The sequence below is a fragment of the Streptopelia decaocto genome, assembly GCF_964273445.1.
Source record: "Streptopelia decaocto genome assembly, chromosome: 8".
NCBI classification, from domain to species: domain Eukaryota; kingdom Metazoa; phylum Chordata; class Aves; order Columbiformes; family Columbidae; genus Streptopelia; species Streptopelia decaocto.
Genome location: NC_138662.1, coordinates 17,681,028 through 17,694,289, shown reverse-complemented (window position 1 = coordinate 17,694,289; position 13,262 = coordinate 17,681,028). Strand labels below are relative to the sequence as shown.

Sequence of the window (13,262 nt, the reverse complement as noted above, 5' to 3'; positions counted from 1 at the left end):
TTTCACAAGAGATGTAATAATTTTGATAATAAAAATACTTAACTTGAAAAAGTGGTATTTTTGGAAGTGTCTGTTTCCTTATACCACCTTCAGGTTGCGGGGGCGGGGGGGGCGTGTTGGTGCCTCTTCCCTGTCCCTGCAGGGTAAATGACAACCTTGTAGGAGCAGCTGCAATGATCCCCCTTTTGCTGGGATTTTGGGGGCTCTTTGGGAGCCACAGTTCCCGGGAAAGGGCAGTTCTGGGGTGGTGAGATCGTGGCTGCGCTGCTGCTCTCCTCACTCACGCTTGTTCAGGGAGGCGATGTGCTGGAGGATGTGCCCCGCGCCGCTTCGCCTGCTTCAAAACCTGGGGTTTGGTGTGTGGATGCCACGGGCTTTTAGTTTTCTTGCTGCTTTTTGCCTTTTCCTTAGGAAGCCTGAGATGGGCTGAGCCTGGAGCGGGGCAGATGAACCTCCCGGTGCTGCTCCTCAGAGCTGGCACGTCCCAGGTGCCCGACGCCTCCCGTGTTCAACTGCCCTCGCCGTGAAAACATTCCCCGGCACCTCATGGGACTGTGGTGTGGCTCATCCTGTCCCTGCACGTCCCCCAGAAGGGCCTGAGTCCTACACCATCCCAAATCGGCTGTGGGCAGTGACAAACTCCCCACTCCCCTCCTGGCAGCTGCCTGTGCCCGTCCCTCTGTCTCTCGGTGCCGTGGGGCTCCCCGAGGCTGTCAGGTGTCCTGTGCCCGGGGCCGGCGCTGGCCAAAGCTCTGCAGGGGTACCGGAGGTGCCCAGGCTGCCCGTGCGCTCGCACAGCCCCTGCTCCTGTGCCGGAGCGCCCCACCGGGCTGACGTGCCGTGGGAGTTTTTCCATCAAGATGCAGAAATTTGCTGAATTTGGGGAGGGGGAGGCTCCTACAGAGCAGACCACCTGTGGTTCACCGTGACTGCAGCCCCGGGTAACCCCCGGACGGGCAGAAGGGGAGGGTTGAAACGCTCCCAGAGATGGATGGGACCCCGCTGCTCCCACCTTGCCCTGGGTGGGACAGACGCTTTCCCTGGGGACCTGTGGACAGAGGCTCAGCCCCCCGGGTGCAGGGTGGGGTGGGCTCCCACCCTCCCCTCCCAGCCACTCTCCCCGCCCCGTGTGACCGTGGCTGATGCCCACGCAGGGTCCTTCATCATCCTCCTTGCAAAACCCCTTGTCTTTACCATCCATGCCCAGAGGAGCCCGTCCCCCCATTCCACACCACAGGGCTCCGAACTGGTCTGGTTTGAATTATATTTTTCAATAAGGTTTTGTGAAACACTGTATCAAACTTTGTACTAAAATACAGATATATTACAGCTACTGTATTCCCTTCTCCACTGATATTTTTTTTCTTCCTTTGTTTTTTTCCAATTCAGCCGGCAGCAGCGCTCACAAGCTGGCGAGACCCGGGCGCTGCCAGGGCCGGGCGCGGGGGCTCCTGCCGGCCCCGCTCCAGGGAGGAGGCTCTGGAGGGACGCGGATGCCACCGGATGGATGCGGTTGCCACCGGAGGGATGCAGATGCCGCCAGGCTTGTCAGAGGCTGTTGGCATAAGGAGTGCCAGCACCCGCGCCGTCCCAGGTGACTCTGGCTGCCGGTGGGTGTTTCGGCACAGCTCCGTCCTTTACCGCCACCCCACAGAGCAACTTACCAGCTCCCACCAGCCCCGGGCGGGTGGTGGTTCCTGCAGGGCCCCTTGCTGCGTCTCCAGCAGCCTCCCCGTGCTGTGACCCTGCTCCTCTGCCCGTCCCAGGCTCACAGTCCCGCTCTGCTCCCTGCGCCCGGCTTGGCCCTGCTCCCAGGCTTTGCCCAGCCCTGCCAGGGCCCTCGCGAGCTCCCCAGGGAGCTGGGGGCCCTACCCTGCCTGGGGCCCTGCAAACAGCCCCCGGACACTTGCACCCAGACGCGGCCAGTGCTGAGGACTTTATTGCGTTGCTGGCCCACACGCACCGGCCTGGCCAGCAGAGCTGCGGCTGTGCCGCGGCCGCCCGTGCCAGGGTGCCGTGTGTGTGCGGTGGGGGCCGGGTCGTGCTCAGGGGCTGCTGGGCTCAGTTCTGCCACTTCCCCACGGGCCATTGCCACGTGGCAGCAAGGGGCAGCCAGGGGACACGGCCAGGGTAGGCACAGCAGTGCCCGGGTCCCCCCAGCTGTGTGTAGCAGGGAGAGCCTTGCTGTCACGAGTGGAGATAAAGCACCGTATGGGGAGGGAAGGTGTTTGGCAACAGCCTGCGGCCGGCTTGGGGAGGGGGCTGGTGGGGGCTCCTCCTCTGCCCACCCGGGGGGGGTTGCATGTTCAGCTGCTCCCACTTACCAGGGTTTACATTCAGCAGCGGCGCGAGTCGGGTGTCCCAGCGGCCGGCAGCAGCGAGACCCCCGCGGTCCCCGCGCTGGGGGCAGCGAGCAGCAGCTGCGGCCACGCGCCAGGAACACCATGTCCCGCAGGGGGACGAGGGGGCTCGAGTCACTTTACCCTGTTTAGAGAATATGAATTTACACATAAAAGTAAAGGCTGGGCCCCGTCCTGGCCACCAGGTCTCCCAGCCAGGAGACAGGATCACGGAGCTGTACAAAATGGGAGCGGGGAGGGGCTGGGGCCCGGAGCAGCCGGCACAGGGCGTCAGTGGGCGCACGTTCGGATGGGAGGCAGCGGGTCAGGAGTCCTGGGGATGTAGAAATCTGTTAAAAACTCTGTTTTTTCCTTGAAACAAAACCGCAGTTGGATGCTGTTTTTGAACGAAGCAGGTTTGGGGCATCCTCCCGCGGCGGCAGCGGTCTGCGGGCGGTGAGGGGCGCGGGGCTGGCAGGGTGCGTGAGATGGCGGTGCCAGCGTGGACATGGAGGTGGCCGTGGACGCGGTGGGCGGCTGGCACGTCTCCGGCGTGGGCGGCAGGGCCCGGGGGGCGGCGCGGGGTTCTGCGTGGCCACTGGCAGCAGATGGAGGGCAGGATGGGGAGGGAGCGCCCAGACTGCCGGCCGTGGGAAGAGGGTCCTGCTGCGGGCGCTCAGCCTTATATCCTCTGTGGGGAGAGCACAGCGGGTCGGGGCCGGCGCAGGGCAGGCCTGGCTCCACCGTCGTGCATCCAGCACATGCCACGCACATACCCGTCCCCAACGGCCCCTTGTCCCCACTGCCCTGTGCAGGCAAGGTCCCCCATCCCATCCCATCCCACACGGGGCCACCCAGCACAGACACGCCACACAGGGTCAGGGCTGGGGGACAGGATGGTGACGCTCAGGACTTACCGCGATGCCGACAAAATCTGTGGAAACAGAAGAGAGGGTGTCAGGCAGGGCAGGGGCTCGGCCGCCCGCTCCCCCGCAGCCTCGCTGTGCCAGTTCAGCCCACGAGACCCTCACCCGGCCGAGCCCCCCGGCTCTTCGGTGCTCACCTTTGCTCTCTGTCTTGAGCTCCTCGTGCAGCAGGTCGTTCTGCCGGTTGCCGAGGACGAAGGCCAGGAAGGAGAGGATGAGGGCGTTGAGGATGCCGATGATGGCCAGGATGTACGCCCAGCGCACGGAGCAGTCGCCCAGGGAGTATTTCCCCGTCTTCTCCCCGCACATGTCCCGGATGGTCTCTGCATCCCAGCCGTCGGGAAAGATCATGCAGCCCAGCACCAGGCAGAGCGCTGCGGGGGGCAGAGGAGGGAGAAGCGTCAGGGGGTCCCAGGGGTGGTTGAGCCCCCCGGTCAGTGTGTGATCACAGCCCGTGGTCGGCAGCACAGCAGGTGACAGCCACCGCTGCCCTGGGGACTGCGTTTGCACGTGGCTGCCCCAAACCTGGCTCATGCACAAGTGGGGACATCAGGATCTGGGTTTCTTGGAGCATCAGCCACAGGATCGGGGATTCCCCACAGGTTTTCCTCGTCACCGCAGGATCCTGATGCGTGGGCAGGAGCCACCGGCGCGCTGCAGGCAGGGACGCTGCCTGCCAGGGGTCAGCATCCCCGGGAGCACCCGCATCCGAGCACCTTGCGGCCGCGCTGCCGCCGTCCCGCCCGCGCCGTGACGAGCAGGGGGACGTGGGGAGCGCCAGGAGGAACGGGAGGGAAACACTGAGACAACGCCTGTGAGTTTCAAGGTAAGGAGGTGACGCTTTTTCTAACTACAACCAGTACAATAGCTCCTCACCCGCTGTCAGCTGGGAAGGCTAAACATATTAATGCAAAAAAAGGCAAAAATAAGTAAAAAATAATCGGGTGCCAATTTTACCTGCACCAGCGGGGGCTCAGGTGGGCTCCCAGCTTTGGCGCTCAGTGGAACAGCAGCCCCTGGGCTGTCCCTGGACCCTGCAAACATCAGTATTTCCCCTGCATTTCTGAGCATTTGGACTCCAGGTGGATCAGGCTGCCCTGGTAAAGCAGGAGCTTGCTGAGCACTCGCTGCTCTGCACTACCACAGGTGAAGTCTCCCAGGACATCAGCAGGTCCCAAACATGGCAGGGCACTGAGGACAGGGATGCAGGAGGCAGGAGATGGATGTGCTGGAGGGCTACAGCACTTGTGGAGGACATGAGAGAGGGTTTAAGGCAAAAGCAGAGAGAGGCTTAAAAAGGTACAGGAAAAAACACACAGCATGTGAGCCACCAGCGCAGCGGGTTGTCACGACACAGCCGCAGGCGACAGGCAGTCACAGCCACTGCCAGGGCCACCGGGGTTGGCTCTGCCCGGTTCCTTCTCTACCTGTGTGCCCACTCCGCGCTGGTGCCAGGGCAAGGGCAGCCCCGGGAGCTCTGCCCGAGAGCTCACAGCCTGCTCAGCAGGGAGAATCCAGCTACACATTTACTGCCCCGGCAAAGGAGCGCTCCCGAGTCACCACGTTACCCAACACCTGTGCCCGAGGGTGACCGGCCTTGTCCCATGAGCCCCTCGCTGAGGTGGCCGTGGTGAGGCCGTGCCACCCAAGGCAGGTCTCCTCGCAGCAAAGGGCAGCGCTCCCCTCGTCCCCTCTGCCGTGTTCCCAGCTCAAGCCGCGTCCTCAGCTCTGTCACAAGTAATTCCCTTTGCTGCGTGTCCCCAAGCCCCCCCGATGTCCTAGAAACACCTTCCCGTGCCTGGCAGCACAGAGTGACATTGAAGCACAGAGCGCAGGGGGGATCCCCACCCGGGCCTCACGCCACCCTGTTCAACCAGCCCCTGGCAGCGGGGCCAAGGGCGGCAGGATGGGATCTGCCCGTCCCTGTGCCCGCAGCACCCGCCTCCAAACGCCCCGAGGCCCCTCATGGACCTGCAGGAAAACCTTGGGATTTGTTTAAAACAGCCTATTCTACACCTGGCAACCACAGTAAAAACCACCGGGTGATGACTCCAGAAGGAGCCACTATTGAAGAGGGAAAAAAAATAAACCAGCTCCTGTCTATTTTGCTTTTAATTCCCATTCTTCTGAGGATCATGGAATCATTTTGGTTAAAAGAGACCCTTAAGATCGAGTCCAACCATAACCCAACACTGACACTAACTCATGTCCCTAAGAACCTCATCTAAATGCCTTTTAAACCCCTCCAGGGATGGTGACTCCACCGTTGCCCTGGGCAGCCTGTTCCAAAGCCCCACAACCCATTCCATCAAGAAATTGCTCCCAATATGCAGTCTGGGTGTGGTGTCAGTCCCCGCTGCCGGTGGCACCAAGGACAGCCAGACACTTTGCCACACACACCTCTGCCATCCCTCCCGTGGCCCTGGGCTCCAGCTCCCTCTTCCAGAGCTTTCCCAGCTGGACGGCAGGATTTCAGACCGGGTGTTTTGGTGTTTGCAGAGGGAGGACAAAGCGGCTGCGGTTTGCAGGGCTGCCCGCGGGATCGTGCCGAGCTCTGGCCCCGGGGAACCCAGCATTTCTCAGCTCGGTTTTGCGGCTGGTTCACGGCTTCCCGCTCCCTGGTGCTCCCTCATCAGGGTCCCCCAGAAATGAAATGGACATCTCAAGGGCTTTTGATATCCTCACCAAATAAATTAATTGAAGGCAATTGTTAGGACTCAGGCTGCAACACTGGAGTGAGATTTTAGTGGAGGGAGATGATGAGGCTCCTCCTGGCAGGATAACATCCTGGCAGAAGGTGCATTTAGCTAATAGGGACTATCTGAGTGACCTGGGTGTTTGTTGAGCCCCACTCCAATGCAGTTGTGCCTGCAGGGTTCAAATCTGATTATTTAATCGCTTTTGCTGTTGAGTTTAGTCTGCAGGTTTGGGAAGTCTGGCTTGGTTAAGGACATTCCCTGCAGCTGAGATGTGGGTCATTCTCCCTGGCCACAGGTGTGAAGAGCATCCCATTGCCACAGGACACACGAGGGACTGAAAATTGGAAAATGTGGGGGTAACTGGGGGGAAAACCAGCAACTGCTGCATCCCAAAGGGGCTTGATAAGCCTGGCTTGGGGACAGCGAGCTGTTGGCCCCGTGGGCATTTCAGTGACCCCCCCAGCCCCCCATGTCTCCCTCATGGGGAGGAAGCTCTGGGTGCTCTGTATCCTTCACTGTGCCCACGGACACTCGCCGCGATGCTGGTGGCACACGGGGGGTCCCCACTAGAGATCCCCAACACAGCGCCCCTGGGCACTGCAGACCCGGGGACAGGGAGGTGCGGTGACTCTGGGGTCTGGAGTGGCTGCTTCTCGCTAGAAAATCTCCCGAGAGCTGAGCTGAGGGAACAAACACGTCCCCCCCACTCCTAAAAATAGAAATGCCTCAAAAATAAATGAAAATTAACGGCAGCGTGCTCAGGACAGCGAGCACCGGCCATTTACACAGACAGGAGCTTCCTTACGGCGTTTTGCTCCACAGGCTGTTTCTGAGCCAAAAAAAAAACAGCGGGATTCAGAATAGAGTTACGAGTTGGTACGAATCAGAACTGACAGGTACTTTATCTGGAACAACAGTGAAGGGATGTGAGCTCCAGGACACGAGCGGCTCCAAAACACCCAGCTCGGGCACCCCCTCGAGGGCCCACGGGCACATTAACAGCTACGGGAGGGGGTTACGTTGCTTCCCAAGCCCGGGGCTGGTGGCTGTGGAGCACAAGGCACCGGACAGACATGATGTCTGTGCCACCCCGCTGCTCCTGTCCCCCTGCACAACAGGAATGGCAGGGGAAGGAGAAGAGAGATCTTCAGGAAAGGTTTTTTGGGGGCCAGAAGCCAGTAATTCAGCAAATGCAAGGGGTTTTTGTGCAGTGATATCTTTTTTTGCTGCAAGGTCAGCAGGTGGAAGAGGTTCAGCTGGGAGATCATATATTGGTAATATTTCTCCCTGTTTCATCCTCATTCCCAGCAGTTGTCCCAGTTATGCTGCTTTGGAGCAGTGATATCTGTCTCTCCTTTTCTCATTAAGAATTTCAATCCTTTACTTTCATATCCATGAAAACCTTTTTTTTTTTTTGAAACCTCAAACTCTCTCCGAGAGGTGCTGTCTCTCCAGCAAGTCCCAGATGGGAAGATGAGCCCGTCCCAACGTGGCTCAGTGTGTTTTGGGGCTCTCTGTGGATGTGCCGAAACGATGCCGTGCCAGGGGCCCCGGCTCAGGCGGTGGCAAATGCAGCTCGGGTGCAGAAGATGAAGCCGTCGATCAAGGCTCTGTCTTTGCTACCGGTTCACACGTTGGTGGGTGGGAAAGGCCCATCCGAGAGGTGAGTATAGCTCCCAAGGGGTCTCCCAAAGGAGAAAAGGGCTGAGATGGACACATACTATCACATTCTTCATCAGGCAATGTGCCTGGATGGGGTATAATTAACTCCAAAGTGACAATGATAGAGACAAACCCCAGCCCTGTGGGCAGTGACACGGCCCTGGGTGTAATCACACCCGCGTGTCGCATTGTGCCTGTCCAGAGCGAGCTGGAAGGACACACCACACTGACTGCTGGGCTTGAAGTGTGGGGAAACACCTTCAAACAGGGCCAGTCCCTTTCCCTGTGTGAGAGGGGCTGTGTGCTCAGCTGGCTGCCTCTTTTGGCCCTCAGTAGACCGTAAGTTCAACACGGAAGCCCTCATGAAAATAGAGCCCTGGACCCACTCGGGGTGACTGTCCTCATGGGAGGGACGTGGTGTGGTGACACACAGGGTGGCTGCAGTCTGGGGTCTCTCGTGCTGGTGTTAGTGCCAGACACTGGAACAACTTTGTTCAAAGCTCCGAGTTAACTCCCAGGGGGTGCGTATCTTATGTGACAGCAGAGAATTGGGGAACCAGAGGAAACACTCGGGTTCCCAAGCAGCCTGCTCGGTGTGTGGTGCTGGTGCTGGTGGGTGTTCCTGTGTGCTGGTGCCCAACAACAGGGTGAGGGGCAACAGACACAGGAGGTTCTGTCTGAATATGAGGAGCAACTTCTTTACTCTGAGGTGCCAGAGCCCTGGCCCAGGCTGCCCAGAGCGGGTGTGGAGTCTCCTTCTCTGGAGACATTCAAACCCACCTGGATGTGACCCTGTGTGATCTGCTCTGGTGACCCTGCGTTAGCAGGTGGGTTGGACTGGATGATCTCCAGAGGTCCCTTCAACCCCAACCATCCTGTGGTTCTATGGTCTCAGCACACGACTGCTACATGGTCACTGGAACAGGGGAACCCACAGAACCAGCCCAGCTGCCTTCAGCTTGCTCCGGTACGTGCCCTCCACGGAGGACGGATGAGAGGGATCACCCACGGCTCCTCCACGGTAAGTGTCATCCCCTGGGACTTGCTGAGGGAACTCCGATGCTGATTTTGAGGACTGGGGTGGCATCAGGGTGCTGTCAGTCATGCAGCTGTTGACGTGCTCATGTTAAAGACCCGTTTCTGGTTTTGTAACAGAAGGATTTAGCGAAATCTCCAGTTTTGCGTTACTGGGATTTTGAACAGGGCAGATGGCTACGTTTCTATTTGTGATAAAGCAGAGTCTTTTCTCTTAATTAGATCCAGTTTCCTCCTAGGGGGGCAGCAGCTTTTGAGCTGGAGCTTTCTGCGAAGCTCTAATTAAACCTTTCCTTGATTGTCGTCCACTAATTAGACATTGACGATTTAAACTTTTAATTTTTCTGAAAGAGATACTGAATTCCTGATCCTCTCATCTTCCCCCACCCTCCTGCTCTTGATTTTTCTCCTCTCTGTCCATGCCCTCGCTCAGCAGCTCTGTCCTCTGCACCGGCCACCCCGTGGGGATGGGGGGACCCACCTCTGCCCCATCTCTCTGCCTTTCACCTTGTTCACCAGGTTTTCACCAGTGAAACCATGAAACTTTGGGTCTTGCTGTTGCTTCTGCCATAGCGGCGCAAGTCCTTCAGCTAAAATCCTCCCCAGGGCAGCAGGAATGCCTTTCCCTGCTCTGCCCCTCCAATCCCTCTGCTCTGGCACGACCCTCCAGGCTCCCAGGTGGGTGAATCTTCAAAGTCCATGGTCACACTGTGCCGGAGCCTGCGTTGGGCCACATCCCCACCCCACACGCAGGATTTGGCCCCTGGTGTCCTCTCCATGGGTCACAGCAGCTTCTCCTCCATGTGCAAGGTGACACATCCACCTGTGGCTGCCTCTGATGTGCCCAGGGCAGTTCAGTCCTGCCCGGCCCCCCAGACGAGACTCCCTCTTGCCAAAATGCGCCACCCCACTGCCTCTGCGTCCCTGGTGGTGACATCAGCCTCTCCTGCAGGACGCCCTGTCTCGGGGCAGGGTGGATGGCCAGTCTCAATGCCACCTTGGACGTTCCCCAACACAGAAAGGCCGCGTCGCTGTGCTGATTTGGGAGAGCTCCAAGCCAAGCCTGGGCTGGCCCGTGGCCCCAGCAGCTGTGAGCAATACAAGTACAGCCACAAGGTGCAAAGTGTGAGCAGGAACACATCCCAGGACAGGGCGAGGGGTCCCGGAGGTGACAGCAGCAGGGTGCTGCTGTGGCCACCCCAGCCTGAGCTGGGGACAGGAGGCACTGGGGACAAGCCCAGAGCTGCTTTTGGTGCTGTGTCCTCCGCCACGCAGCTCCCTGCACGGCAGCAGCACTGGCCGGGCGCTCCAAGCCACTTGATTAAGCTGCTGACAATCAGTAGGATTTGGGCTCTGAGCTTGCCTTAAACCGGTAAATCTTCGGGACAGGGAAAATTAAAGATGAAGGAATTTCCTGATAAGCCAAGGCAGTTCCAGGTCCTGATCTGGGTGAGGAGAGGTCAGGCTTTCCAGCCCAAAGCAGCTGCAAGGGAGAGAGCCAGGCGAGCTGCAAGCCCCAGCATGGAGGGCTGTAGCCTCTCACATCAATGATTGGGGCCCTTCTGCTGGGGGGGGACAGGCTGGGGTCCTTTCTTTAGGAATATGGGGGGCTCTAGGTCCTTCTGGTGGAAGCTCTGGGTCTATTAACACTTTGTATGCAGTGGGGAGTAACACAATATCTTTTCACACACAGTAAAAATTGAGAGAGAAGGAAGTGAAGGGTCCTGCTGCCAGGGGAAGCTCAGCATCTCTCCTCAGGGTCTTTCTCTCAAAAGGACAAACACTCTGTGAGGACAGCATGGAGGTATGCACACAAGGGGACACTTGGGATCCTCATCAACATATGCATCAGATTTCCTTCTGGGGAAAACTTTGGGTCATTGGCATCCCCTTGAGGAGTGAGGACGTTGGGGTGCATCTATGGTGGGGTTTGTTTTGTGGAGAAAGCAAAGGAGGATCTACAGACAGGGACACTTTTGGAGGGAATGACCGGGCTTGAGCCTGGTCAAGCCTGGGGGCGCGGTGAGCCTCATTTCTGAGGAGACATCAAGGTAAATATCTGATGTCCCTCTGCGGGAAGCGCTGTGCTCAGGGTGTCTTCATGCGGAGAGCAGGGGAAGGTCTGTGCTCACAGCCCTTTCATGATGCTGGAGGGAGGGAAGGGGACTGGGCACGACATCTCTTGAAGGGGGAGGTGGTGGGTCTGTCTGTGCACAGGTGCTTTTACAGGGCTGGGGGCCCTTCAGGAGCTGGGAGTTCCCCCAAAGTGGGTACCCCCCAAAGTGGGTACCCCTCAAAGTGGGTACCCCCCAAGTGAAGGCTTGCTCAGGGATGCTCTTGGGGCTGGGCAGACAGGGAGACTAGTCCCTGATGTGGGGTGGCCAGGAGCTCTAGGTCCCCAGGGGGCTTCTCGCAGGTCCAGGGTGTCCCAGGGTGCTCCGAGGCCAGTGCCTGGCCTGGCTGTCCTGGGGTGCTCCAGGCTGTCCAGGTACCCCCAGGGATGGTGCCTGTTCTGGGGTCTCCTGATGTGGATCCCTGACCCAGCTTTCCTGGGGGCCCTATGGTTCCCTGGGGTCAGATCTTGCCAGGGAAGCCTGAGGTGCCAGTGCTCAAAACAGGTGCCCGTTCCTGGTGCTCTGTCAGTCCTGGGTGTCCCAGGAAGCCCTGGAATTCCCTGGGGACAGTTCTTGGCTGAGATGCCTCGTAGCCTCACAGCATTTGCACCCTGCTCAGCTTCCCTGAGCAACCCTGGTGTTCCCTCTGCCCAGGGAGCCCTGGGTGTCAGTGCCTGGAGCTGGCACCTGTTTCTGGTGCTCTGTCAGTGCTGGTGACTGGCCCAGGTGTCCCAGGAAGCCATAGGGCTGGCTCCTGGAAGTGTGATCCTGCAATGCTTGTACCCAGCCCAGCTTCCTTGAGCAATCCTGGTATTACTTGTGGCCACTCTCTGCCCTGGGAGCCTTGAGTGCCAGTGCCCTGAGCTGGTGCCCATTCCTGGTGCTCTGTCAGTGCTCGTGCCTGGCCTGGGTGTCCCAAGAAGCCCCAGGGTTTGTTCCGTAAACCGTGGTCCCACAGTGCTTGTATCCAGCCGAGCTTCCTTGAGCAAACCTGATGTTCCCCATGGCCACCCTCTGCACAGGGACCCTTGAGAGACAGTGCCCTGAGCTGGCACCTGTTCCTGGTGCTCTGCCAGTGCTGATGCCTGGTTGGGGCGTTCCAGGAAGCCCCGGGGCAACCATGATCCTGCAGTGCTTGTACCCAGCCCAGCTTCCTTGAGCATCCCTGGTGCTCCCTATGGCCAGCGACCCTACCAGCAGCGCCTGGGGTGCCAGCGCCCACTGCCCGCCCTTGGCACCGCTGTCCCGGCGAACCCCACACCCCCCACACCCACCCCCCGCCCCAACGCCCGGAGAAGCCCCGTCGCGGGGGACGAGGGGGCCGATCCCCGGTGCCGGCGGGTACCTGCCAGCAGCTGCATCCAGGCGCAGATCTTGTAGACGGTGGCGGTGTTGCAGAAGAAGAAGAGGGCGAAGCAGGTGATGCAGCCCAGCGTCAGCACCATGGAGAGCAGCACGAAGAAGGCGGCGGCCTGGAAGGCGCCCGAGGGGATGGTGCTGAAGTCGGTGAAGGAGCCGCGGCACGACAGCTCCCGGCCCGCCAGCCCGCTGCCCACGCAGTAGTGGAACAGCCCGAAGTACCCGGGCTTGGGGGTGTTGACGCTGTCGCCCACCCAGTAGGGCTGGATGAAGACCACCACGTTGATGATGGCGAAGCAGATGGTGAAGATGGCCCAGAGCACGCCGATGGCGCGCGAGTTCCGCACGTAGTTGTCATGGTAGAGCTTGGAGGCTTCTTGCGAGGGCAGCATCCTGCCGGCCGCCGCAGGGGGTGTGTGCGGGGGGACACACCGCGACGGCGGAGAGCCCGCCCGGGGCGGGGGGGGGGCAGGGGGCGGGGGGAAGGGGGTGCCCGCGGCCTAAGCTCGCCCGGGGGCTGCCGGCCCCTGCGCCACCCGCGCCGCCATCTTGGCTGCCGCCTCTGCGCCCCGCGCGCGCCCCCGACACGCGCGGGCGCGCGCCCCCCCCCCCGTCCCCGCCACTGCGGAGCCGAGCGCAGCCCGCCGCGCGCGCCCCGCGGGGATCGGGCCGCTTCGGGCGCCTTCGGCTCCGCCCGCCGAGGGCTCGGCCCCGCTCGGAGCGGGCTCGGCAGTGCTCGGCCCGCTCCGCGGCGGCTCGGGAAGGTTCGGAACGGGCTCGGCAGCGTTCGGCGAGGCTCGGAATGAGCTCGGCAGTGTTCAGCCCGCTCCGCGGCGCCTCGGAAAGGTTCGGAACGGGCTCGGCAGCGTTCGGCCGAGGCTCGGAAAGGTTCGGAATGAGCTCGGCAGTGCTCAGCCCGCTCCGCGGCGCCTCGGAAAGGTTCGGAACGGGCTCGCAGCGTTCGGAGTGGGTCGGTGAGGTGGACCTGAGGCAGCGGCGGGGCCCCTTCGGTAACCCGGCCCACTGAATCCGCTCTCCGGCTCGCCCCGGTGCCGGCTGCTCACCCACGTCGTGGCCCGCACGGGGTTAACGCCCGCAGGTACACGCGTGGGCGTGCCGGCCGCAACA

The 13,262-nt window shown here is 60.5% G+C and overlaps 1 protein-coding gene across 1 annotated transcript; it reads right to left on the bottom strand.

Annotated features, from left to right (window-relative positions):
* Positions 1–1,753: 1,753 nt before the first annotated feature.
* Positions 1,754–12,615, bottom strand: LHFPL4 (LHFPL tetraspan subfamily member 4). Its single transcript, XM_082060283.1, has 4 exons — positions 12,121–12,615; positions 3,403–3,639; positions 3,257–3,273; positions 1,754–3,030 (listed from the first exon to the last, which is right to left on the bottom strand). The coding sequence occupies exons 1-4, from the start codon at positions 12,524–12,526 to the stop codon at positions 3,022–3,024; spliced, it is 669 nt and encodes a 222-aa protein (XP_081916409.1). The 5' UTR covers positions 12,527–12,615; the 3' UTR covers positions 1,754–3,021.
* Between the last annotated feature and the right edge of the window lie 647 nt (positions 12,616–13,262).

Coding starts and splice junctions, on each gene's coding strand:
- LHFPL4 (XM_082060283.1), bottom strand. CDS start 12,526: ATGCTGCCCTCGCAAGAAGCCTCCAAGCTCTACCATGACAACTACGTG. Junction 3,640..12,120: donor CTGGATGCAGCTGCTGGCAG/GTACCCGCCGGC, acceptor TGCCCCCCGCAG/CGCTCTGCCTGGTGCTGGGC.